Raw genomic sequence first — 27,003 nt, 5'->3', positions numbered from 1 at the left:
CGTTCTTGTTTTGAAGGACGAGAGTGAGGCGGAGTAGAGCGAGATGTCCTTGATCGAGTTCCTGCAAAGTAACATGAAAATTTCCGACTTTTTACAAACGTGATGCGTCTTTTTTAAGATGCGGAGACGCCACAAGCAAGGTAAATCTTGTCCCTTCAGTGTCTTCTTGCTTATCCTACAAGTGTTTGTTGTTTTGCTGTTTTATCACGCGATTTTGCTCGGTTGTGACTAATTGTGAGCTGTCATCGCGTGAACTCAAATTTCATCTTGTCACACGCTGTAGATTTCAGCCCGCGAGGTTTGCAGATAAATTTTCGTTAAAATTCTGCAAATTAGCGGCTATAGTTTTGTTCTTTTAATTTTCTAGGTGTTTTGTCGGCGCATGGAATGCGCTCGATGTGGGAATTTGTTTTTGTTTCCCAGTTCCTGCGGGTATTCCAGGGGAAGTTTGGATTCGTCAGCTTCACTGCCGAGGTGCGCGTTTTAATGTAAAAACGATAGTTGTAGCAATAAAATCATCCAGGTTTGGACGCCCGCTTAAGTTGTCATTTTGTTTTGCAGTTTTCCATGAACGAGAAATTTTAAACGAGATTTGTTTTTTATATTTGTTGATTAAACGTTCGCTCAATTATACAAGTTGACCGTTTGCTGTATTTTTGAACGGTCGGTTTGTAATCCTGCTGTTGAATTGTGTTGACGGGTCGTCTTACTTTAACAGGAATTAGAAAATGCCTTCTTGGACTCTGAGAGCTTGACCCTGTTTGGAATATTCACAGAATTGCTTCGAATCCTACTTCCAAAACAGGATGTAAAGTGGGTGAAGTATAAACTTGATATATTTGTGTGTTTTCCTTTAATGACGGAAGCGTGTTACTATTATGGCGTTATGAAAAACTCAGCTGATTGGACTTGTTCGTATTGTTCGTTTCTTGTTGAAGCAGTAAATCATTTTAATTATGCCACTCTTTTCTGCTTCGAAGGACAACGACGTGGCAAGAAGTCTTCAAAGAAGAACTCCAAAATAGATCGTCAGAACGGAGTCCCTTTGATGAAGGAAAAAGCTACGATGCATTTAGGCCCGAGGAGAGAGTGAGTGACTTACTAACTTCCATGTTGGGTTGTTGCGTCAACCAGCGATGTGGTTGTCTAGTTTGGTGGCCTTTGGAGGTTTTGATATTGATAAGCTAAATACTGTTAACAGATTTAAACCAATCATTTTCGTAAATTGTGCTACAAAATATCGCTGAGTACCAGTATTTTCTAAATTATTCCGCTTTTGAAGCGTTTCGCAAATGGCGTTCGTGTCAAGGATCCGAAACAGTTTACATCCGCTTCTGCTATCACTCTTAATTCTTTGAGATTATTTTCAGCTGTAATTCTAATTTAAGCTGGCAGTAGCTTTTGCACAAGTCAGAGCTGTCCCTTACGCTAAGGTCAAGTGGAATGGAGAAAGATAATCCATAAACTTCTTGCAATTGGATCCAAACGTGTGCGTATGAAATAAGCTCTAGCTTTGACTATAGGTGGCCTTGATGGCTAAACGATAGCCTTTTGCGCTTTTAATTTGTTATTAATTTCATCCCACTCGTTGTCTGTTATCCCACTCTGTCGTTGTGCCATTGTTAACGTATTGTCAGGACTGTTTTTAATCTCATTACAACTTTGGGACCATTGAAACAACTGTACTGTACAAAAATCTACTTGTTTGATTTATAGGGAGGAAATTGTAAATGAAAGGCGTTACCTCCGTGATATTTTTCTGTAACAGTTAAGCTTAATTGTTGTAATTGTGACTATAGATAGCATCTTCATGCACTCACATCCACTCGCTGTAAGTTACTAAGACTGGATTGTACAATTGATTTTATTGATAGTTGTGATCCGGTGACATCCCCTTTATACCAGGCTTATAACGTTTTCAACGTAGATGTAGCTAAATTGGCTTTAAAATTTAGTAATTGGCATAATAAGCGGACAGGGAACTCATTTTTTACATGCTGTTTCAGTTTCGTTATAAACTTATTACAAATTCATGTGGATGCCATCCATGTGAAATGTTTCTGAAGAAGTTGTGATCACAAATTTAGACTTTCCTCTGTCAGAAATTTCAGTTACAAAGAATGTGAAAGCACTGTAGTAGATATCTTAATCCTACAGAATCCAGGCTGGTATTTACGTAAGTTACAGTATGACGCTTTGCGTTTTTGTATTTCCCTATTTATAAAGTGCACTTCAATAACTGCCATCCCTTTAGCTTGGTAGCCTGGCTGTAAATTTTGATCAAATCATTAATTAAATGCAAATGATAGACCTAGGGCACTTCCATTCAACCAAAACGTCTGGTTTGAATTTTTGTCAACTTGAATGGAACAGTATTTTTTTAAAATTTCCAAAAAAGAAGACAACCCTTGCAAGGTATACCCAAATTTTCGAAAAAATTTTACCCCGAAGTTTTCTTTCCATTCAACTTTGCTCCTGGAATTTCTAGAATTTTCTTTGATGCTATTTCCAAAATTTTGAAAGTTTTGGTTGAATATATGGAAAGCACCACTGGAGTGCTTACCATTTGTATGGAAAAGCCAGTAATTCTGGGGAGAACTCAGATGGAATGGTTCATCCTGGCGGATGAAAAATTTCAGTACCATTTGTCTACAACTACCAGTGCCAGGCTAATTCCGGGAAGACTGCAATGTCCAAGATGGACAGTTCAGGTGATGAAACATTGCAGGTCCAAAACCATTATTTTATGATGTGACAGCTGTTCTATTCTTGTTGCCATTGTTAACAAACTTCTTGCAACTCATCTGTACATGTAGCCGTCTAGATGAGAAAGATATAAGGTTTTGGTCCTTGGTATTTGTGTTTCATTTTTTCATTCATGATTCCTGTTGTTGAGCTTAATGATGCAGGAAATCACCTGCATCTGAAACTTTTGATCAAATGATAACTTTGAATTTGTTCCATGTTTCTTGGTGAGAAAAAGGGCAGTTCCATTTGTCCAAAAATGTGCCATAAAGTCCATTCAAATGGTAGGCACTCCTCTTTGGCTTGTTGTTTTGTTTTCCCAATGTGTGATATTACGCTGGAGAATTGTTTCTCTGATTCTTTTTTCTCATTCAAGTGCACTGTTCCAAAAATTGTTGAAACGACAAAGGTGTCAAATTCACTGAGAACTTCACAAGACGTATATTATATTAGGAAAACAAAATAATATGCAACCTTAAAATAAGAGGTCTATTTTGTGCTGCAAATCACATAGGCATTCTCTGACAAATATAATCTTAACTAAACTGATTGTATTAATGGAAGAGAGTGAATAGGGGTATGCAAATCGGCTAATCCATTATGATTTATTAACCAAATCTCCCGTTAAAATTTCAGCCTTAATCTAAAATCTGGACAACAATATATATTAATGTTTTTATTACACGTAAAATCAAAAATCTAGGCCCAAAAAATGGATGAATCCACAATCTCTGCAGGATCCAGAAATCTGTGAAAATCTTGTTTTAAATCTGAAATCTAGGCAAAATATTTTCAAAATCCACCGATTCATTGGCCTATTCACCCCCTCCTAATGCAATGAATTTACCATAACAGACAGCAGCCAATATTGCATACATATATTATTGACAAATTATTTAAGACTAAGATAGCTGGATATTGGCCAAGCTCTTTATTGCATTTAATTTCTGTGGACCAAGACAAAGTGGAGTTTCATGACATGGCCAATATACAGCTGCCATCTTAAAAAAGATGGCAAGTTAAACCTGTTGAGGTAGCCAGTCAGAACACAGGATTTGCTTCTTCTTGCACCTTGCACATCGACCTAGTCACAGAATAAAAGAAGTAAAAAGAAAACACCCCACTTCTAATAATGTTGATTTTGCTCGTATTATGCAAATACTTGTAAAGGTCAACCACTTTGCTCAAATTTGTCATTTCTCGATGTACCCTATATTTCAATAACCGGCATGTAAGTTATTTCTTTCAGGAGCTAGAAAATAGACATAAAGAAGTAATCATTTATCTTTCTTTCCCCATATCATTTGTGCTAATCTTATAAAGAGCTGATTTTTTGCTCCAGTGATATTTTTTATGCACTGTTGCCCTTTATGCTGATAAGAGACCTATTTTGGTACTGCGTGCTCCTCACCTGTGGGTTGTCTGAAGACTTAATTGCAATCCATTTTGTATCATCTTAGTATTATTTATTGCTATGTTTTCCTCTCTGCAGAGGTTTCAGTAAGCACCAACAACTGACAAAATGTTTGGTTGCTTTATGCTTAGAGAAGTGGGCTACTTTCCTCCCTGAAAATTGAATCTTGGAATGAATTAAAAAAGAAGATTCTGTCAAAGCGTAAATTACAATTCAATTTGATGGATGGACATATTGAATGCACTTTTACCTTAATTTAAAGTATCCATTCTGATCAGAAATATGTTGTGGCTCATTGGATTGACTCAGTCTCACTCCTAAACTGCTCCACAGTTATTTTTGGATTTAGTCACATGGTAACTGTGAGAACAGGGTTGTTATTAAGAGCCGGGGGCCGGGGATTTCCTCCGGCTACTAAGAGAGTGGCCCCCGGCTACTTTCATTGGAAAATAGAAGAAAAAAGAACCAAAAGAAATCCCTAGCTGTTTGATTCCCCGCCTCCTTGTTGTATTTACCCGGCAACTTGAAATCTTAGTGACAACCCTGGAGAAAATGTCTGGTTGCAGAGAGCGTAAAAGATTGTCGCTCTTACTCATACTAGCTCATACTACTGAGTTTTGCATTCTACTAAACTTATATTCAGAGTATTTAACTTTGAGAGATTTAATATTCAAAATCCCAACCGTGAATTTTTGGGAAATCAAAATCTACCAAGATATTTGCAAAGAAATACATGCTATAGATATTTACCTATTGGAGGTGATTTTTTTGGTGTACTGACAAACAAAAATAAAGCAAGCAAAGGTTTAAGAAGGCTCTACAATGTAAGTGGTTTTGAATTGCAGACACTTGTGTCTTGTCTTTGATAGGATCATAATAAAACTTACTGACACCAGTAATAATGTAATAGATGCTTAAAAGGAAGCTTTATTAAGCAGCTCATAGAAAAACAGGTGATTTAATTGAAGTGTCATTATTTCCTTTCAACAGATTTTGCTTTTAAAGCAGTTGATTGATTATCTGGCCGAAGGAGAAGATAAGGAGTTGAAAGAGTTTGTTAAGGACTTCTTAAATCCTAATTCATCGGTAAGTTCAGCGACAAGAAAGGATTGTAGATATTAGAGTTTCTAGCTACACACGAGAAAAGGCAAGATGGTGCATCATTTTACTGGCTCAGAGATAGTAGTAGTAGCAGTAGTAGTAGTGAACTGTTATTATTAATGTGTCAAGAATCTCTAGCTCATAGCACTGATTGGTGACACAAGATTTTGGAAACTAGCTTAATAATTTGTACACTGTACACTTTCAAGTGTCATAATTGAACATTTCAGAAGCCATAAAACTTATAGTATACCACGGATGGCTTTTCAGAATTCCAAGGGCAAGGAGGGGGGTTGTGGGGGTTCTTTGTCTTGGAAATCTGAAGGCATGAGGGGATTCGCAATTGGAATTCTGCGGGCATGGGGGATTTTAGATCTGGAAATATTTCCACCTGGGACAGACAAGAGTGTATAATATTCCTTGAAAATGCTTATTTTGTGGGCTTAATCAGTTCAGATTTGTGTGTTTCAAGGTTTGTCGCTTTTGAACATCAGAGTTCGGGACACGTGTTTTTGAAAAGCGCAGTTAGTTTTACCTCATCTCTAAGTTTTTTATCTTTTTTACAATTATTGAAACATGGCAAGTGAAATTGTTCCTATAGAGCTTCCAAATCCAGAAGAAACACAGATATTGGAGGGTGGCTGTTCCCTCTGATATTTACTTTTGCAACTTCTGCTCGTTATTGCCGCCTTTATTTGACAAACACAGTGGATGCTATGGTAACGGTTTGATTGACATCCCAGCAAAACCCAAAATCCTGAAATGTTTTTGACTGTAATGACAACGCAGCTTCAGGGTTCACACAGTGTTGAAAAGTCCTTGAATTCCATTTTCCCTTGAAAAGTCCTTAAATTTATTTGCAAGTCCTTGAAAAGTGCTTGAATTTTCTTCAACTTCAAATGTAGTGGCGTGGAAAGTGTTTTTTGATGCTTCAGGTTGTCCAAGACAGAATATAAATCATAGGTCAGAGAATTTGAAGGTTATTGACATAAAATGCTCAATGTTTAATGCAATAATTAAAAAGGAAGAATTTAAGACAAGTAAAGTGAAAAATGTAGAGAAGGTGGTGAAGCAAACAGTTCAAGTGTTAAAGCCTTATTAGAATATACTGGGAATGTGCATTTTTGTACAATCTGTGAAATTAGGTGGTCCTTGAAAATCTAATGTGGTCCTTGAAAAGTCCTTGAAAAATGGTTGCAATTTTTGTATGAACCCTGAGGTTGTGTGTTATCCGAAACAGCTGTACATAACCTCTCTACAATTAAGTCCATAACTGCAGCCACTAAGTGGCATCCAAAGTCAAAGAAACTTCTCCACAATGACATACTAACTGTACTTACTTACCTTGTTTTCTCAACATTTTTGCTCTAGCTTTTCGTCTTCTCCTTTGTGGCACATTTTGGCTTTTTCATTTAGGTTAATTAACTATAAAAAGTTTTTAATTAATAAAAATGCTTTACCCTTTGTCCAAAAAATTGGGTTCACCCTGCTGGCCCTGCCTTCGGATAAGGGTTAGCTCTCTGTGTTTATCCCTTGTATCAGAGGTCCTTGACTCAGTCAAGGTCAGTCTTAAGACTTTCTTTTTCTTTCTTCAGAGAGTAAAACCTGTTGGTCGTGATGCCAGTAATAACATTTATTGGTATTTTAATGGTAAGTGGTGTCATTTTCTAAACAATTTAGGGCTTTGGTAAGTTTTTGGTACTCCCCCCTGTAAGACTTGATACCCAGGTTTAGGGACCTGTTATTGAAAGGTTAATGGTTTTTATTAAATATTATTGCTTTACTATTAATAGAACTGGTTATTGTACACAATGTATTTTGATGATATTATTGTATTGCATAAAATCTGCAAATTTGTAATAAACACTGTTATGATGTAATTACCCTATACCTGAGAAATTTACTGCATCTAAAAGCATGCAAAAGACAAGGGCAAATATACAGTTCAGTAACAATGTCATTATTTTTCAAGACTGTCATGCACTGCGAGAGTACCAACTGATTAACAGCATTTCAGTTGAATAGTCAATGAAACCAGTAGCAAGTTTTCCCTTAAGTACAGCAAACTTTTCTTAGTTTTAAAACACTGTAGATCTAATGTGAAACCTTTTTGTTTTGAATGTATGTAATTTGTTTACAAAATGATTTGTCTCTGCAAATTGCAACTATTTTGAATTGTAGAATTTAATCATCAAACATGAGTTCTCCTTATGTAGTATAAATATATTTTTTTCCTGGAGCTGAATTACTTTTTCCTCATACCTGTCAATTAGATTCTGAGAATAAATAAAGCTGTTTTTATTTGATTTTAATCTGTTTATTTTCTTTCTTATTAAAGTGGGATCATAGTTCACACAGAAGTTTTATAGAGTCTGAAATATTTTACAATCTTAAAATGAAGTGGAACATTTTGCATGCTTCATTTAGTTTGCTTGCAAAAATGGAGGGTCATATTTCTCTAAAAAATAGTGCACTCAGACACTGTGTTGGAGTGTTAAAATCCTGATTCAAATTACAAAAGCAGAACTATTGAGTCTTTTTGTTAGCAGTCAATCCTTCTTTTCTTGTTTTGTTATTTTTTTCTTCTTCTGCTTTTCTTGTTATTTGTTGAGAGATGTTTTTTAAGCCATTGTTTGCTCTTGCCAAACACTCTGTGAACTGGCTTTTGTCATGGAAATTTGTCATGCATTTGAGCAATCCAATTTGCATACAGTTGGGCCTTTGGGAGGCTTTGTTGATATTGTAGCTTCCAATGAAAGGAAGCGTATCCCTATAGCAGGTGACGGGCCAGTGAATGATCCAATCACTGAACTTGTTCCTCAAGAGTAGTCAGTGTTTACACACTATTTTTTGCTGTGTTCCAATAGTATCAAAGCAGCCACATTGTTCTTTGGGGTTGTTGACAAGATTCAAATTAAAAGTCCATTGTATGGGTACAAGGAGAATGCAATTAGGCTAAGTCACATGTCAGAACAAACAACAGAAAGGAATAAATGTTTCATGTGGCTTGCATGTTTTGCATATGTTTTAAAAAGTCGTTTTAAGGGAAGAATTGAAGCTCATGGCTTTTTCAGTTGGACTATTTCCAAAGTGGTTTATGGTTGCACTCTAAAATGTAGGTATTATTATCTTCTTCAAAAATGAAAGTTCTTTTACTATATGTATGGGTTAGATTTGATAGCTGATTCTTGTTAAGCTTGTATTTTGCTCTGCTGGCTTTGTAGTAGAATATATATTTTTAATTTAGCATAATCTAAACTTAACTTGATTTAGTATGTTTGAGGCTGAATTTTGAGGACTTTTAGGCTCTGTGACTTGGCTGTCAGAAGGGACATGCAAAATGTGCTTGTAACATGTGTGAATGAAGACTGACATGCTTTGTCTCAGCATCAAAGGTCTTTCAGAATTCATCCTGGAAGAAGTTTGAATATTTATAAAAGCCCCAGTAGTTTTGTGACCAGCCAAGCATGAATTGTTTACATTGCTAGAACTTGCTCACTGATGAAACTCTTTCTGAGGATTGTGTAGCAGAGAGTCATGGATGTTAAGTTGGAAATACCTTAAGTAGAAAATTTAGTCTTTTTTGTTTACTGTTAAACTTATTCTCTATGACATTTACAGGCATTCTGGTCTGACTGCCTTTGTAGTGGAATATCTCTTGTTAAAAGTGGATCATCTTGTAATTACTTAAATACTCAAAGCAGTGACAGCAGTTTTGTTCTGCAATATATAATAATCCTGTTTAATAGTTCAAGAGGGTATTTCCGGGACTTAGACATCACAGCTCGCAGATAAACACATCAGACCAGTTTAATATGAAGTTCATATCCATTTTTGTTAGTGTAGAGAAGTGAAGTTTCTCACCATCCTGGACCAGCATTATCATAATCATAAATATGCATAAAACTCACAAATTCTTAAGGATGTGTTCTGTTGTTCGAGTTCTTTTTAGTTTCTGCTTACATTATTTTATAAGGTCATTTAGAGTAGTCAAACTAAGACTATTTCTGGAATAATCTTACCACCATTGAAAGTGTTCTTGCATGATTACTCGCTTGTAAGAGTTAAAGTTAAATCCTAGTCATTAACTTAACAACAATAAACATATTAATTTATAAAGAGTTGTACAAAGTTTATAGCTGTATAGTGCAGTTATTGTAGATTAAAGTGTGACATTTCTCGGATTCTCATCACTGGCTATGTTTGGTACGATTTTGTAATTAATTTTTCTTGCCGAAAACCCTAATACCACTCAGGAGAAATCTCTGATATACTGGAAACACTGTGTCTCTAGTAGTCTCTGCATAACATTAACATACATGGATGTTATCGTGTAATATAGCGGGGGATGGAAGACATTATAATGTAACATTACCCAGCTCAATTGCACTAAACAATATTTTTATCAATCCTTACCCTGTAGTTAATAGTGGCCAATGAAAAGGAAAGTAATACAAATTCCAAATTTCTTTCTCTTGAATAATGGTGTGCAAAAGTTCACTGTCAAAGAGTTTTCATTTAAGCAGTAACAACATAGGATTGTCCATAGATTTAAAAGTAAGCTGATGAGGTGATTAATTCCATAAAAAATATATATTCAAAAGGGTCAAATTTTTTTAGAAAAAAAAAAAACAGACATTTGGGGTATATAACCCTTCTTCAGTGTTTTAAATGAAAACTGCTTCCTGACACTGAGGAAGGGTTATACCCCCGAAAAGTCTGTTCATCAGCTTACTAAGTACACTTCACGCTTCACCATCTACCATTCATTTAAAAGTAAGCGTGATGAATCGTGCAGCAATGAAGGGTTTAAACTGACCATTGAAGAAACCGTAATTTTGTTTAGCAAATGTTTATGGTCTTTTTGTTCATAAAGTACCTGTAAATCTTATTTTTCCAGATTTAAGACTTTACCGTGAAGTTTTAGGAAAGAAGGGACGCCGAACAGGGTGAGTATTTATCTTTGTAAAATATCAGTAAATCAATACATCAAGCTAGATCTGAATGAGTTGATCAATATAAATTATCCAAAATCAGCCTGATCTATCTGTCTTTGGTTAGGAGTGGTTTTCATGGGATGGCTGTAAAAGCCAAACCAATCAGTTGCAGAAAGCACTCACTTAATTTAAGTGCCAATGTATTAAGCACAACAGTACTTTATATTTTTGAGGACGTTATTTTAGCGTCTCTTACTGGAGATGTGGAGATGACCATCTTGTGTAGTCATCCAAGCCACATTAAGGACACTATTTTAGCATCTCTTACTGGAGACTTGTGGATGACCATCTTGTGTAGTCATCTGAGCCTGCACATGAGGTGTAGTCGTTTGCAGGGCAAAGGCAAAATCTTCATTTCTCAGTTTTTGTTTTTTGTCAGACCCTGAATATTGGTCCGGTCCCGGGGATCTTACCTGTGACCTCCTGCTGTCAAATGCTTTAAATCATTTCTGCAAAGCAAAGTGAAACTTTATCTAAACAAGTTGGCCCATTGATTCAATATTTTATTATGGTACCTATAAGGGCCCTGCATCTACAATTTACGTTTAAAGGATGAAATTACATTCTTTAAAAGCTCAAGATTACAATATGAAACCTAAAACTAATGAACTAATAATTATCAGTGTTTAAGTTCAAGAAGAGGGGCATCGAGAGTGCTTGGGGGGTGGGGGGAGGTGGGGGCAAACACTGTCCTATCCCAAAGAAAAATCAGGTAATACAGTACTGGAATAATGAAAGTATTGACCAAAGGGCAAAGATGCCACATTCTGCAATATCATGATTTGTGATTAAAATAACTGAAATCAAGCTTTAAATAATAATCTAACTTTACAGGGCTGCAAACGCTCCTAGATGCCCCTTGTTACTGTCATACACAAACAATCACTGTTGGGCAAAAACCTGGCAAAATGTTAAAATGGTCAGTGTAAAATGTAACTTGTAGCTCATTGCCACTGATCTTCCTCAGTGGTGATGAGCAAGGAGAAACCAGGGGTGGCACTTGGGTATTTTTTGGCTGGGTATGTGCCACCTGGGACTCCAAATTGGCACCCTGTTCTAAAAAAAATTCCCCTAAAATTGATACCCCGAGCTAGAAAATTATGGGCCAAATTATTTTTTATACCCCGTTCTAGAATTCGCCCGAAAACTGATACCCCGTTCTTGAAATGGGCCAATTTTTTATACTCCGTTCTAGAAAGTTTGTAAATTGAAATAGCCCTGTTTTTATAAAAAGATATTTCTTTATTTGTTCGACTTATACATCAAATAAATTCTTCTTCATAATCATCCGGAGTACGTTTCCTGTGCATGTGGATACAATGCGGTTAATTATGACACAAAATCTCTCACCATGCACAGAACCACGCTACTAAGTCAACGATTTCCCTTCTCCTCCCCCGGCCCTTTCTTTTGAGCCTGTCTCCATCTCCCTCAGGTACATTATGGACTCGTTTCAGACTTGTGTGGGCCTATTTATCTATGATGGTGGAGTCAGCGCTCGCGGCTTGCGCCAAAATACACCCGCCCTGCCTTTTAAAACACAGGGTGCAACAAGAGTACAAGGGTTTGCTTGTTAACACATTGAACCATATTTTTAAAAGCAATCTGTCCTTGAATAATTTCAAATGGCTGCTTACAAAACTGGAGCTTTTGTGCGTTTGAAATATTATACCCTGTTCTAGAAAACGCCTCTGAAATGGATACCCCGTTCTAAATCAGGAGCTTCAAAATCACAACCCTGTTGGGCGGCACATACCCATATAGATAATGTATGGGAGTACCCCCCTCCCCCCCCCCCCCCCCGGGGGAGAAATGTCTGGCATTTGCATTTGTAAAATGTATCTACCTCTGAGACAACCTTCTTTTACAAACATTTAGAGGAAAGATCTTGTTCTTATGCCTACTATCAAAGCGAAAACTAAACTGGTTTGTTCCTGGGGACTGGAGCAATACTCAGGTTCTCCAAATAACTGAGGAATGAAGGAGTATGCCTTTGACCCACAAATGGCTCGGACTTCCCATGGCTTGAATGAGCACATAGAATGGCCGCTCCATCTCCTGTAGGAGATGTAAATTGTCCACTATTAGTAACTGTGTGCTAAATTCTTTAACACTCAAATTAAGTGCGCTTTTTACTGAAAAGAATGTGAAATTTGATGAAGACAATGATTTGTGTAAAGGCTGCAAGTTATTTCAATACATTCAATTTATTTTGGACTACCTAAATCAGATTTTTGTATGGTAAACAAATATTACTTACTTTTCATGTAATTTTTGTCATGAAGGAAAAATATTTAAGTTTTTTGGGGTGAGTCAAGTCTTAAAACCTTTTGGTCAAACATTTTGTTCTCTTATTTGAAAATTCAAACTCCAGCTGCAGTTTCCAGATCAGCAATGTATACGATATTATTATCTACCCAAAGTCATAAATGGATAATTATTTATATTTGTCTAGCTGTGCATGATAATTGCAAACATGCTGTTTGAACAAATTAAAGGCAGTATAAATATACATTAGAATGTGAATTGTACATATCCACCATATTATTTTGATCTTTTAAAACTCTTATTCATTTAAGAAGCTACTGATGCTCATAAGCTTGTAGGACGGAAAAAACTATGATCTCGAAAACAATTGTGTTGTAAAGAAATACATATGGAATATTAGCAGTGAAGTAGTTACCTCTCCGAATTTTATTTTAACACTTTACTATGCAAACAAACAATGATGATGTTTATGTTTGATGGGAATAGCTGTACCATATATGGCAGGTTGTGTATTAAATTTCCATTATTGTGATTTGCCAAGAAAGAGAAATTAAATAAACCATGAAGCTGTTATGTTAATCAGCCTTTTCAACCAGCTGGTGGCTCCACAAATACTGAGTGTAGTGCTGCCATGTGAAGCATATTTAATGAAGGTGTATAACCTGAACACTGTTAAGTCCTCTCTTGTCTTTGGCACCTTTTGTTCAGAGGCTTAAATTCAATGATCAAGACACCTCACCAGCAACGGGTATCAAAAATGGTGCCTTCTTGAACTCGTAAAGTTTTGTTTTGGGTGAAATTTTTCAGATGAAAAGTGGTTGCTGGGAGTTCTGAGTAGCTGATGTGGTATTTTACATATGTTTTGTTTTTCAGCTGGGAGACTGTGTGTATAAATTGCACCGACTGGGAAAACCTTCTGAGGTAAGAAATTGTGAGGGTTTTTAAGGAGTTCTTGTTTAGCTGTTATTGAGAACTGGTGGGGTTGCAAAAGTTCAAGCGAAGATTATTTTAAAATGTATCAGTAAATGTAGTTAATTGTTCTGTGTGCAAGTCAGTTTATTCATAACTGCTCATGGTGTTCATTCTTTCACTCGCATGTGTAGAGTATGATCACCCTCAATGTGTGAATTTGTACTTTGAGTTGAAATTGGGATTTTTTTAAAGTCAAAAGTGTGATGCATCCAAGGCTGCATTAATGGTAGACTCTCTTCTCAAAGTATATCCCTGCCAATCATTTACATCTTTTTCGACATTATTCTGAAAAGTTTATTTTCACTGTGAAATGCTGACTTGTAAGAGGATTTATATTTGCTCTTAAATGAACAAATTTGTTTTGTTTGCAACGTGGTGAAAAAGGATGCTTTTTTGTAAGTGGTGGGTGCATGTAGTTTTCTTGCTGTTCTTTAAGTATGATAGGTTGTCAAAAGCTAATTTATTCACATCACAAGACCAAATGGGAATGTATTTTATAGCTGTCTTTAAGTACGATGGCTTCAAATAAGTTTTCTTTGGTTGAAAAATTTAGTAGCCAGATGAGTTTTTGTTTTCTTTCATGGTCCTGAGATTCATTATAATCCAAACTGGAGATAAAGGAAAACATAAATTTGCGCTCAACTATGTTGGACATTTTTAAGCTAAACAATGATTTAATTAACATTTTCACCTTCTTTGCACCTAATCTGCCTATAATATTGTCATGAATGTGTTTGCAAGCAGTTAACATTTAAACAAAATCTACTGGAATTTGTGACATTTTCAGATAACTTACTGTAATTGTGTACATGGTAATACAATAAAAGAAGGACATGGTATTTACTTTTTTTTAACTGCAGAAGGCATGACCTACTTTATTATTGCTGCTATTCAATGAGTCAGCATATTTTACAATACATGACACCTGATCCACTGTGATTGAATTGAAAAATGATCAACAAATACTCAACCCTCCCATTCATACTAATATTTTGTTATAAGACAAGGTATTTTCTCTGCAAATTTTTGAGGTTTTAGCAAAGCGGAAATTCAAGTGTGTTTGTTAAAGATTTTAAAAAGAGAAATTAATTGACCATGATGAAACATACGTCATTGATAATAAAAAAAGTTGAATTAGCAAATAAGTAATAACCAATTCTATGAATAGATGTGCTATTGAATTCTCTATGACTATCAATTTCAATTTTATTGTCATTAGATGTAATAATATATTGTTATAATGAAACTATTTACCAATATTAGAATTATTACAGGCAAACCTCCATTTCTACTACTTGTGTCAGGGAATATTTTAGTTTCTGATGAGTTGTAGCCCTGAAATTTCAGTTAATTTTAACGTCTAATTAATGCAGCAAGGTAAGGAAATAAGCATAATTTAACTGTGTTTCACAGGTATTTTATTGATGATTTATTCGTTTCAACAGTACCTTTCAGAAGAGTAGTAACAGTAATGAGAAAAAGTTGTACAAATACCTGAAGAATGAGCTCTACCCATCTGTGATGCCAACAGTTAAGGTCAGCTATAATAAGTTTGTTTAAACAGCCATTTTTTGTAGTTACGGGTTATGCCTCTTTAATCCAAAAGTAACTTCCCCGGCAGTTGCTGAAACAATGGATAGCGCTATCCACCGTATAAATCAATATCCAGTGGATAAGTATTAGGAAAACCAATTGCACTATCCAGTGGATAGAGATTTATACGGTGGATAGCATTACCCACCTTTTGAACAATTACTGGGGCCAGGTAAATCACTAATCCTGTGGTCGAAAAGTATAAGCCAAACCAATGGCGTTATCCACTGGAGAGAGATTTATCCAGTGGTAACACTATCTACCTTTTGAGCTGTTCCCGTATGGCAAACATACCTGAATTTCTGGTGTCTAAGATTGAGAGCATTCAAAAAGGAGCTATGCATATCATTTTTGCTATGTGTAGTTGTGATGAGGCATTATCTGGACTTTCTCTCACTACATTAAATGAGAGAAGAGTCCACTTGTGTCAGGTCTACATTGCAAGATTAAGAACGAAAACCACCCGTTACACTTTATTCTCCCTAAGCTTCTCCATGAGCCCCCACGCCAATGGAACCAGGCACCTGTCACACTGATTTATCAGTGTGACAGGTGCCTAGTTCCATTGGAAAAATGAAGCGGGGGAGGGATGGGGGTAAAAGAATGATCAAAAGGCTAAACAAAGAGAGTGCCCGCCAGGAAAACGTTGTACTAAGTACATTGAGGTAATGAAGCAAGGCCGACTGCACTTGAGCCAAACGATTGACTGCTGACTATGTCCTTGCTCCTCATTTTTAACTGTGTTAAATAAATTTAACTTCATTATAATTATTACAGTGGTATTACAGGAAATTAATGGCTTATCACTCTCATATGGCCTGAAAGTTCAATGTCTACTACTTGAAAAAATGTTGAGAAAATAAGCACCCTGCAGGATAGCCACCTCTTCATTTCCCTATAATTTTACTGCCATTTAGAAGTATAGCTGTTATCTGCTAGTTCTAAATGGGCTTTGTGAATACTTGAATTTTCAGGAAAATGAGAAAGAAAAGAAACTGGAGACTGTAACAAAGGAGAGCCCCTTAAAGGCTCATCACAAGGTATAGTTACAGGACTCAGCTAACTTGACTGCTATTTGATAGCTGCCTTATCATGTCCTTATTTAGTTAGGGACTTGTCAGAAATTAGCAGGGGGGGAGCGGGGGTAGGAATTTTAAATTTGGGTTCAGAAATGAGGTGACCCATCCCTGCAATGGAAGTAAAATTTGCTAACCCTCCCCTTGACCTTCAATGGCCTAAAATATCATGACCCTCCCCCTCTTTTATAAATGATAAAATCTAGTTCTTGCAATACACTAGGGTGAGTCAGTATTATGAAAGCTCAAAGTATATTTCTAATCTGTTCTTTGTAATGCCATGTACATACATTTTAGATGACAGAATTAAGAGTCCGACTTTGATTCTGACAGCTGATCACTCGACTCTCCTATTTCTCCCAATTTTTTTTTTACAAAATAAAGAACTTCTTTTTTCTCCTGTGGGTGAACCTCTAGATGATCACGGACACATATTTGCATGACCCTCCCCCTTTTAACGGTCCATTTTTCATGACCCCTCCCTTTTCTGCAGTCTCAAAAAGTTGTGACCCTCCCTCTGTTTCCACCCCCTCCCCTCCTGCTAATTTTTGACAAGTCCGTTATGCTATTGAAGTCTGGGCTTCAGGGTGCAAAGAAAATCATTTTTGCAGATTGCTATTCAGGCAAGCTGAAGCTAGCATTTACTAGCCCAAACATCATTTCAACGAGCCCCAAAAACTTTTTGATGAGCAGAATTGATTTCACAGTTCTTCTTCTATTTGAATTCCCTCAAAAACATCACTTGCCCATTGGGCAGGATAAGAACAGAATTCACTAGCCTGATGGCAAAATCCACTAGCCCTGGGCTATCTACTTTCTTTGCCTGTACTTATGATAGTAAATACCTTTCTCAGATAGATAGGTCTTGTAAGTGTGCAGTCAAATATGGCTATACTGCTAAGTTAACTCCTATAACTGATTAAATACCAGAAAGAGATTTGGAGTTATGGAAGAAGGTGACCATTGACAATCACTGTTTAAATGAATCATTCTTCTCCCCATGATGCTTATGCGGAATCTACGAGACAATGTCATGATTAAGTTTTGTCACTTATTAGGACTGAAAGGTTCAAGCGATGTTTTATCAAAAGATCTTTTTAATTTTATTTGATTTTTTATGTACAGGTTATATTTTAGTATTATATTATTATGCGATTATTGTTAACTCACATGTACGCTTGTGGGTGTTATTTTCAATATTATTTTCATCATCATTATTATATTGAACAGAAATACAGCTTATCTTCAGTTATTTAATTATAATTATTTAACATTATTCCTCATGCCCGAATGGGATCAGAGTCAATAGCCCATGAGGCCAAAGGCCGAATGGGCTATTGACTCAGAGGCCATGAGGGCGAGAGGAATAATTGTTTTAGTAAAATCCAACTAGCTGGTCAAAAATATCGAGACAAAACAACTTTAGCTGGTTAAAGCTAGACTTTAATCCCTTTTTTGCCACCAAAAAGCTGGCGCTTTCGCTACTAGAGGGCTACAACATATAGCCTTGTAGTAGCTCAACCAATCAATCTTATCTCAGACTTTTCAATAAACAACTTTAGGGAGCCAGGACGTTTTGAACCTGTGAAACCTAAGGTGTCTAAAATCTTAAGTTTTGTTACCTGTAAGTAATAGCATAGGCCACTGGATACTGCTAACATACAGTGCAGATAAACACGAGGAGGTTCAAACACATCCCTCCTCCAACCTGCTGGGCTTGATAGATATTTGTACTATTGACAAAGTCAGATGAAATTAATTTACGGTCTTTCCATAAGACCGAAGCTATCAGACAACACTTTTTTGGTGCCCTGTATTGGAACTAAATAATCTTATGTCTTATCCTGCTAGTGTACAGTTGTACCAAATCATGATCAACCTATTTTTGTATCCCTTTTCCAGATCTCTTCAGTTCTGTATATACCTGTAACTGCTGTATTTATTAGTGTGCATTTTTTTGTGTATTTAATACAGGTAGCTTCCAAACGTAAAACAGATAAAAATGCTGTTTTGAAAAAAGAGGAAGAGAAGGAGGAAACAAAGGTATATTCTGTAGCTGCAAAATACCAGTACATGTGCTCAAATTTATTTATTGAGGAAGCAGTGTGGGGACATGGCTAGGGCTATGGTTGTCCACATTTTGCCAGCATAATGTTGAGCATAATAGTGAGGCAAAAGAATTGAGCATTGTAATGGAATAAATTTGTAACTTGTCAAAACGTTGCCAAACAGTAAGATTTCCATGTGAGATACCAGCTTGAATAACAATTTTAAGACCAGGCCTGGTTAGAAATTTTTTAATAGCAAGTTCCAATTCTGCAACATTTGTCAGCGGACTCCTTAGATGAGTCATCTGACAATCGAGCAGGGAAAATCATGCAAAGAGCAGTTTTGCATTAATTATTATAATGGAGCATGAAAAGCAAAGACATTTTTTTGGTTTAGATTAAAGAATTAGCATTATTGTGTGAAACATTGAACATCATTTGGACAGCCCTACTTAAGGCTCTGTACATTCATACCAAAGATCCTAAGTTTAAATCAGGTCCTGATTAATGGCTAGCCTGTAGAGCAGACATATACTACTTTGGTAAAGCACTCAGTAGCTAATCTTCCCTCTCTCCCTCCCTCCCTGTGTGTGTGGTATCCATCTCTGATGTTGAAAGGAGTTGAAGGTTGAAGATAGAGTAGAAAGGGTGATTTGTAGTGGGGGGAGGGGGGTAGGGGATATGATGTTTCTATGTTTGACTTATCCCCTACTTAAAATAACCCCAGTAGGTGTGGTAATATATGAAAACTGAACCACGACAGTACTATTTTTTGTACAAAGTTTATGTTCAGTACAAAGGCTGGGGCGATTGTATGAGAGGGGGATGGCAGGGGGGATGTAGCTTCCAGCACCTTCCCTTACCTTCATCATTCATTAGAGTGCTGCCTTTTCTTCTCTTACACCCTTGTCACAGTTTCTTACATTGATGGTACAGGTTTTGAGAGACCTCTTTGTTATGTCAATTAAAGCTCTTTTCTGCTCTTTTCACTTACACAACAAGATTGCAACAACAGAAGATAAAAAAAGTGCACCGTCAGAACAAGACGAGGAGGACACGACAGAAGAAGACCAAGAGCAGGAGGAGGAGATCTCAGACGCTGACGAAGACTTTGACCCAGACGACGAGGAAGATAGCCCACCTCAAAGAAAGAAAAGAAAGCTTCCAGCAGCGGCTCTGCAGCCAGGGCAGCAGCAGCAGCAGCAGCAGCCAAGGAGGAGGGGCCGACCACCTGCGAGTAAAGGAGCAGTTACAGATTCCCAAAAAGTAGTGGAAAAAATTGAGAGAAGAAGGAAAAAAAGTGAGCAGGAACAGGAACAACTGGAAAAAGATATTCAGGTGGTTAAAACAAAAAACAAACTTAATGACATTTGTCATGTTAACTGTTGTATGCTTGTAAATCTCTTGGCAATGAAGATTAACCAGCACATTGCACTAGGCGAAACTAGGAGGTTGATGATTACATTGATGATTATAGAGTAGCTGTTCAAATGTATGTGTAAAAGACATAGTGCGGCAACGTGAAATTCAAAAATAACATGCAGTGCAGATATGGACTAGTACCTTTTAAGCATTAGCAGTACGAAAAATGACACAGCATGACCGGTTTTTAGTTAATTTAATATTTTTTCTTCAGTAAGAATGTTTCATAAACCAATCGAGAAAACTGGGCTAGAGGTTTGTTAATAGTATTACATGTTATTTGAGGTAGGTGTCTACTTGAACCGCTTTTGTTTTCTTTAGGAGAGAAAGCAACTGGAACAACGTGTGGAGGAAGAAATGCAGAAACAAGAATCAATAATAAGCGCAGTTGGTGGTGAATCAAGAGCGAAAAGGCGCTGTGTTATCAGGCGTGAACAAATGAGCAAGAAAAAAGAATGGTGGGAAGAAGAGGAGCTTGGGTTCGAGTCAGATGAAGACAATGAAAGAGAGATAGGTACAAATATCACATCTCAACAACTTGTTCCTTGCAACTGGGGCCCGTTTCTCGAAAGGCCCGGAAACTTTTCGGGCCCAAAGGCAAATTTTAAAATCAAAACCTGTTGAAGAGAAGCACAGTTTCTAGCTCACGAACCAGTCAATTTTGCTTCGTTAACTGATAGTTTTATTCTCTCATTTTCAATATTATTGAAACTTCGATCTTGAATGCAAACACGGCAAACATAAAACAGCTTTCCGGGCCCGAAAAGTTACCGGGACTTTCGAGAAACGGGTCCTTGCTCGTAAGGTGTCACCAAATATTTCCATTGCTTTAAGGGCTAGAGTAGCAAACCAATTGGCCTTTGAAATGGTAATTTCTTTGTTTGTGTTGTCCCGGTGTGTATCACGTGACTGATCAACAGCAAGAGGTTAATGACTATCGGCCAATGAGAATAGAGACAATGAAATCCCACTATTGTGTACATATGCACTATTGTACTATTGATATGTGTACATATTCAGATTTATGAATATCCTCATTTACCGCTCTGATCGACCCTGACAGTGTTTTTTTTATTTTTTAATTTTAAGATTCAGATAACTCAGATGGACCCAGACGTCGGAAGAAACTAAAATTTCCAAAGCCAGCTGAAATGCCTGAGCCACCCAATAGGATTTACGTGTTTTCAACGGGTCTTGCCAACCGAGCAGCGGAGGCTGTGCAAATGGGTAGAGTGGAAAGTATTTCTTCGTTTCACAGGGCGCAGCCATCCAGTTCGCCATTTCTTAAAGTTGAACAAACGAACGTTTTCGGCAAACAAAAGTCTTTCTACCCACAGCAGTACTCCATGAGGAGTTCTGTTGGTCATATGGGGGGACAAATGGCAAGTCTCTCAGCAGGGATGACAGGTGGTATGCAGTCGAATGCTGTCAGACCTGGTTACGGAACTTCTCAGTGGGATCAGATGCAGGCTCAACAGTCCATGTACAAAGACAGGCAGCGGCAGACACAGTCGCAAGCTATGGAAGACATTCACCAGCTCTTGTTTGGAAACTCGCACAGCAGCAACAGTCAGGCTACATCAGGAGTGAATGGAATGTACTCTAGAAGTGGTTATAACCAGCAGGGAGGGGTGGGAGTGGAACAGTCTGGTTCCTTCACTGGATATCCTCGAAGTGCGGCTCCCCAACAATCAGCACCTTATATGGAAAGACGCACGTCTGACATGCGCGGCCAGACTACACAGCAGTCGCATTTTCCCGCTTTCAGTCAACAGGCAAGTCAACAACAGCAAGGATACTTTCACAGACCGAGACATCTTGGAGGCCATCCGGCCCAAGGAAATTCAAATTCACCGTCTTCGGATCCCTTAGGGGCTGGAGTGCGCTCCCCACCGCCTCCCTACCCTGGCGCTCGACCACCCGACGCGAGACATACAAAGAACAGTCCAGTACCATCGCCAACAAATACAGGATCACCACACACTCCACAAACGCCACTAACACCACAAACACCACGATTCCCTGGCCCGTCACCCAGCGAACCTAGTAAACCAACATTCTCGCCTTCACATCCACAAGGAAGCATGGGTGGTCCGTCGATGGCCAACTACCCTGTGCAAGGAGCACAGGCTGGGCAGCCTGGGCTTAAAGCTGAAGAAAGACCTATTAACTCTCAACCTCGTCCCGGGTTTATAGACCTATCTAGCAAAACACTGTCACATGGGATACAAAATCCATATTCATCAGTGATGGGCAATTACAATCAAGCTCATTCGCCTTTAGATCGTAGACCAGAGGAAAACAAATCGCCTGCATTTGGAACACATAATAATCACGAAAGTCCGCTGCATTCGCCTACCGACCGTTCACCAGCTTCTCATTTCGCCGCCGCTTGTGGACCGCCCAACAAGAGTCCATTCATGCGCCCGCCAGGTGGTCAACCCAACCTTAATAACAGTACAGTATTTGCGACAACAGGTTCTACTATACAAGTACCAAAGTCGTTTTCGGTAGAGAGCTTGACCGCACCCAGCCAGCCACACTTGGACAGGAGTAGCATTCCACCTTCACAGTTATCTGAACAACCAATGCCTCAGTACAGCAGTCTTTATTTTCCTTCAAATAAATATCCTCCCGTGTTTGGACAGCCACAATACCAGTATCCTGCTCACATGCAACACCCTGGAGCGTTTTACAACTCTCAACTGACGCCCAATATGTACCTGGGAAGGGCTTCGCTCCCTGTGTACCCACCAACCAGGGACGCTGGTCTTTAGTCTAAGGCGTGGCTAAGTCAGCTAATTCTTCGCTGGTGAAACAGTGGTAATTATCATGATATAAAAAAGCTGCCCTTTGCGGGTTTCTAACGATAAGAGCAATCCAAGATAGAGATTGGATATTACAGCTTAACGTTGGAGAAAGTAATTGTTCGATAAACTGAGATATCCGCGAATAGTTTGGATTACCATTTTGACCAAGGCAGACAATACAGTAGAATACATTAATCTGACATTACAGAGCATATACAAGGATCGTTGACAATAAAATACGTGTCTCGCAAGGAAGGCAGTTATTGGTGATGAGCAAATTTTGAAGGTTTTCCTGTGCATCTTTGTTCCCATACGACTGACTTTGCAGAGTCTCCGCGGCATCACGACAGAGAAAACTGAGTAAGCCACTTCCTAGCACGTAAAACTGTCATGTAAACAACTTGTGCATGTTTATTAAGTTGTAACTCATGTTGTGTTACCATACAGTGAGTGTAGCAACCCATTAACAGCTTGTAGTAGTAAAGTGGTTGTCTACCACAGTTAACATAATCATCTTCATCAAACCCGGACCAGTAGCTCAGTATCTGTAAGGAGCAGCTATAACGTACCGCACCAGCATTCGGTCACTCCCTCTGTAAAGGGGGAATGCAAGTTAAGTTGTCTTTTTATAAAGCAGTAGTTAAAAGTATAGATTGAGTTATGAACTAAACTTACCAGGCTGCGACCTCTTCCTCATTTTTGACGTACACGAGCAAAAAAGGAAGAACAAGAGTAGCACTTTTATTCAACACTCCACGGGAAACTTCGAAAAAGGAAGAGATCGCAGTCTTTTGCCTAAATCAGTTTTATAAATTTTATTTCATTTTGTTGCGTTTTATAACTGATTCACAGTGCACTTTGTCAGTAGGAACGGTAAACCTTACATGTTTATAGTCATTTATTTTTAACGCCCATTTCAGCGAGTGTTATTATAAATTCGGTGAGCTGTAGATCATTCACAGAGGGGAAAGTAACTGCAAAAAGCATGCAGGCGTCTTTGTGTGATATTTTCTGAGTAACACCTTTGCTTTGCCATTCGCTCCCGAAATGTTTGTGGTGTGCTTGTCCCTTAAAGGAAAATTATAAAGTTGATTCCTTTAATCACTTTTCCAGATAAATTGCAGTGTAGTGAATTCAGTTGAGCGTATACAAAACCTCGTGCACTTTCTCCACCAATCAAAGGTAAAAGGAAAACTAGGCGTTGGCCGAGTGCGGCATTTTTTTTGATAGGCAAAAGGGCTGCAACACTCCGTGGAAAAGAACCGACATCTGATACCGCCCTGAGGTGAACTCCTCGTGCTGTGGTGTTTCCCCTTTTTTTATTTTTCTGTTAAAATAACGAAAGAGAAGAGTAAGGATCATTCATAAGTGTCTGCAGTTTAAATGTATGAAGATTTTGTAAACAATGTTGGAGGGTGTTTTCATGCTTCTCGATAAGCTATTTCTGTTTTGGCATGAAAATGAACTCCTTTTTAGGCCTTCTCCAGGACCTCCTACGGGTTCTGAACTATAGAATCTATTCAGACAGATTGTGTTAACGAAGGGGTTCTTTTAACACGCAAGTTCCTTTAGTAGATAACTCTGTTAGCTGAAAACGCTACTCCTGAGAATAATTTAAAAACGTCAAGTAACAAGCTTTCACTCTCGGAAACTTCAGAGGCAGAGTTGAGGCAGAGTTCAGAGTTGATTACTAAATCTTAGCAATTTCGTTTTACGCGTATTTTTCCGCGCATGTTGTAGCTTTGAAGTGTGCTAAGAAACGTTCTCCAGAACATCGGAAGCACTCAGACACCAACAGACATTTTACGATTTCCGTTGGTTTTCTCTTGTCTTTCAGGATTCCGACCGTGAGCGTCCTTGTTAACGGGATTAAAATATATGAATTATGATTAGATTAGTTTAAAGTGTTAAATGCTAGGCAGCCTCGTTTCCAGATTTTCCATATGATAGTTATGATCCTACACGACATCAGTATTTTGGCCGCGAGGGAAATACTCTGGAAACGAGGCTGCAACGGTAGGTTACGGTTGTTTACCATTTACACATAGTTCCAGAAAGTCCGATTGGAAAGTAAATTTAAGACGACTTTCTGGGTCGTTCCAGCAGAAAATTTCCAGAAACAACGGAAGATCAGAAAAGGTACTCCTGTTTTTCCAGACGGAATGTTCCAAACGTAACCGTCTTTGATACCAGTCTCAAGCCTTCGCGGCCATTTTACGATAACTGAAACTGATTTGTAGATATGGTAAACGTGATTCCCGGACGGAATTTTGCTTACCATTCGCCCAAATCGTGAACCGACCAGTTTGTCCATGTAAATGGTAAACAACCCGACTTTGACTGTTTGGTCAAATATTGTAGTGTTTTATCCTTGGCAAACGATGTTTGCAAACTAAGCAAATGAATGAAATAACCACGCATTCGATCCCTCGTTCTTACAATCCAGAATTTGACCTAGTTACCGCATTATTCTCTATTTCCATAAAATGTTACAAGATTTTATAACTTCAAAGTAATGATTGTTGTCCCACATGAATCACACTCGCATTAGAGTAACGGTCTTGGGTTTTATCATAACGGAGTAAAATTCCCAAAGTTTATAATGTGTCTCTTTATCAAAGTGTTTTTTCAAGTCAACCCACTGTGGTGTATATATTTTTAAACAAACTGTTTGATATTTTACGATAAATTTCACCGGCATCATTTTGTCGACTATGCAGTTAATAGCCTGGTGACCAGTCCGCATGATCTTGTATTATTTTCAAAGCAATGCTGCAAGTTGGTGTATAAGTACAGAGGAATAAAATGATAGTACCTAATAATCTATATGAATGCTGACAATCTTTTTCTCCCATTTCCGATAACAGGGGGGTAGCCAGCCCATAGACCTGTGAGGGCCTACAAACTTTTGGTTTGATCATTCTACAGTTTAATAAATTATGCGTTGTTTGGGTGAGGTTAGCGCGTACTAATCATGCGTGTATTTTCAGGATATGTGGAAATGAAAGTCAGCCAGGCCTACAACTAGTCGAAAAGCTGGCTACGCCCCTGGTTCATAACTTAAAGTAGACCAAAAAATACAACTTATGCCCAGTTTAGAAGGAGTAAACTTTTCCCGGGTGGAAGCGTCACTCATTTACTCGACTGATCAACCCTGGGCGAGCCAACTTTTCCTATATTTCCTTACAAAACGTGCGAACCGTGTACGTGATTGAGGAAAAAAAGTTGGCTCGGCTAAAAGCGGGTCACCCTTTTCCTATGGTAGGGCCAACCTCATCAGTAGCAGGGCCAACTTTTCTCCATATAAAAACTTTGACTCCCCCAGCCAGGCAAAATCGGCCAAGGCGAAACAATCAGAGCATGCGCGAGAGCTGTTGGCCAAGGCGTCAACTTTTTCGTCGTATATAGGCGCTGTAATATAAACGGGTCCTTAGACCCAGACGAAGTTTCAGAAAACATGTTTGGGGTTGAATATAAACACGTTCATTCAGTTGAGGACCGATTTTTATTGTGTAGTTGATTCTTCCTCCCATTACGTCCGCCAAATTCTTGCCTTTTTCCCGGCAACAGTGAAACAAAAGAGGACCACTCTGGCCAGCCGTTGATAGTCTACTTTTTAACGACTGAACAATCTGAGTGATTGTGTCATTTCTCAGGTCAGTAGCCACAAACTATTGTCAAGCATTTTACACTAAGTACATACAAACTTCCTGCCTTGTGTATGTTAGTTGGTGGTATTTATTTGCGATAGAAGTGATATGTTTTGTTTCTACATCTATCTACGTCTACATTTATTAATTGACAACGCTTTCGCATCAAGTCAATAACTTGTATGTAATCGGTTTGTTTGTTTGTTTAACAAATCGGCTTAGCGGTTTCGTTCTGACCACTGCTAACATGCCCAATACTTGACATATTCTTACATATTTCGTATCCTTCGCCGTGTACCTTGGAAGAAGGGGGTAAAAGGGGGATCCAACGCACGAATCACGGACATTAACAAGTAGAAATAACGCATCACGGGGATTAAAATTCCGTGTTCACGTTTCACGGAAATTTCCGAAGTAAAAGGACAGTGCATGGCTGGACCTGTTCAGGATGCCGCTGTCTGCAGAGTTACAACCTAATTGACGTGTAATAGTACAGTCTATTTTTTGCTTTTTGTGCCTCCCGCACAACTACTGCAGGGAAGTAACGGAAGTCAGGTAAACATACAATGAAATGTAGGTTAAGGTAAACTAATGATGACTAATGCTGACGGATATATAGTACCAGAAACCCAGAAGGGGTTCAGTTTCTAGCCTGCGAAAACATCCGTTTCTCCTCGCTCGTCGTCGCTGGGGACGTTTCGCGCGGAGGAACGTCTGCGACTCAGCGACAGAAATTCCATACTGATGACGCAAATCAATGTTTACATAATAAATCCAGTAGTCATGGGGTTCCAAATATAAATTTGTCTAATTTTGCGTGTCTTCTGGTCGATTTTGGTAAAGTGTTTTGTTGATCTGCCCACGAGCTCCAGCAAAATTCAAATGCTTCTTCTATAGAAGTCTATAT

General features: G+C 38.1%; 1 protein-coding gene across 3 annotated transcripts; it reads left to right on the top strand.

Moving 5' to 3' along the window:
* LOC140929093 (uncharacterized) lies at positions 1-25,272 on the top strand. Of its 3 annotated transcripts, XM_073378947.1 has the most exons (14): positions 1-140; positions 368-474; positions 719-813; positions 981-1,089; positions 5,150-5,245; positions 6,856-6,910; positions 10,161-10,209; positions 13,399-13,446; positions 14,943-15,033; positions 16,065-16,130; positions 18,141-18,209; positions 19,217-19,552; positions 19,958-20,150; positions 20,726-25,272. In XM_073378947.1, the coding sequence occupies exons 1-14, from the start codon at positions 119-121 to the stop codon at positions 22,411-22,413; spliced, it is 3,024 nt and encodes a 1,007-aa protein (XP_073235048.1). In that variant the 5' UTR covers positions 1-118; the 3' UTR covers positions 22,414-25,272. The 3 variants fall into 3 exon arrangements, with proteins under 3 accessions (XP_073235048.1, XP_073235050.1, XP_073235049.1); XM_073378949.1 differs by lacking the exon at positions 368-474 and having other exon boundaries at positions 100-140; XM_073378948.1 differs by lacking the exons at positions 1-140; positions 368-474; positions 719-813; ... (1 more) ...; positions 5,150-5,245; positions 6,856-6,910 and adding an exon at positions 8,109-8,375.
* The last annotated feature ends 1,731 nt before the right edge of the window (positions 25,273-27,003 follow it).

This window comes from Porites lutea, chromosome 2, assembly GCF_958299795.1.
Source record: "Porites lutea chromosome 2, jaPorLute2.1, whole genome shotgun sequence".
In the NCBI taxonomy this organism is placed as follows: domain Eukaryota; kingdom Metazoa; phylum Cnidaria; class Anthozoa; order Scleractinia; family Poritidae; genus Porites; species Porites lutea.
Note: the sequence above shows the minus strand (reverse complement) of the source record. Positions and strands in the feature narration are given on the sequence as shown.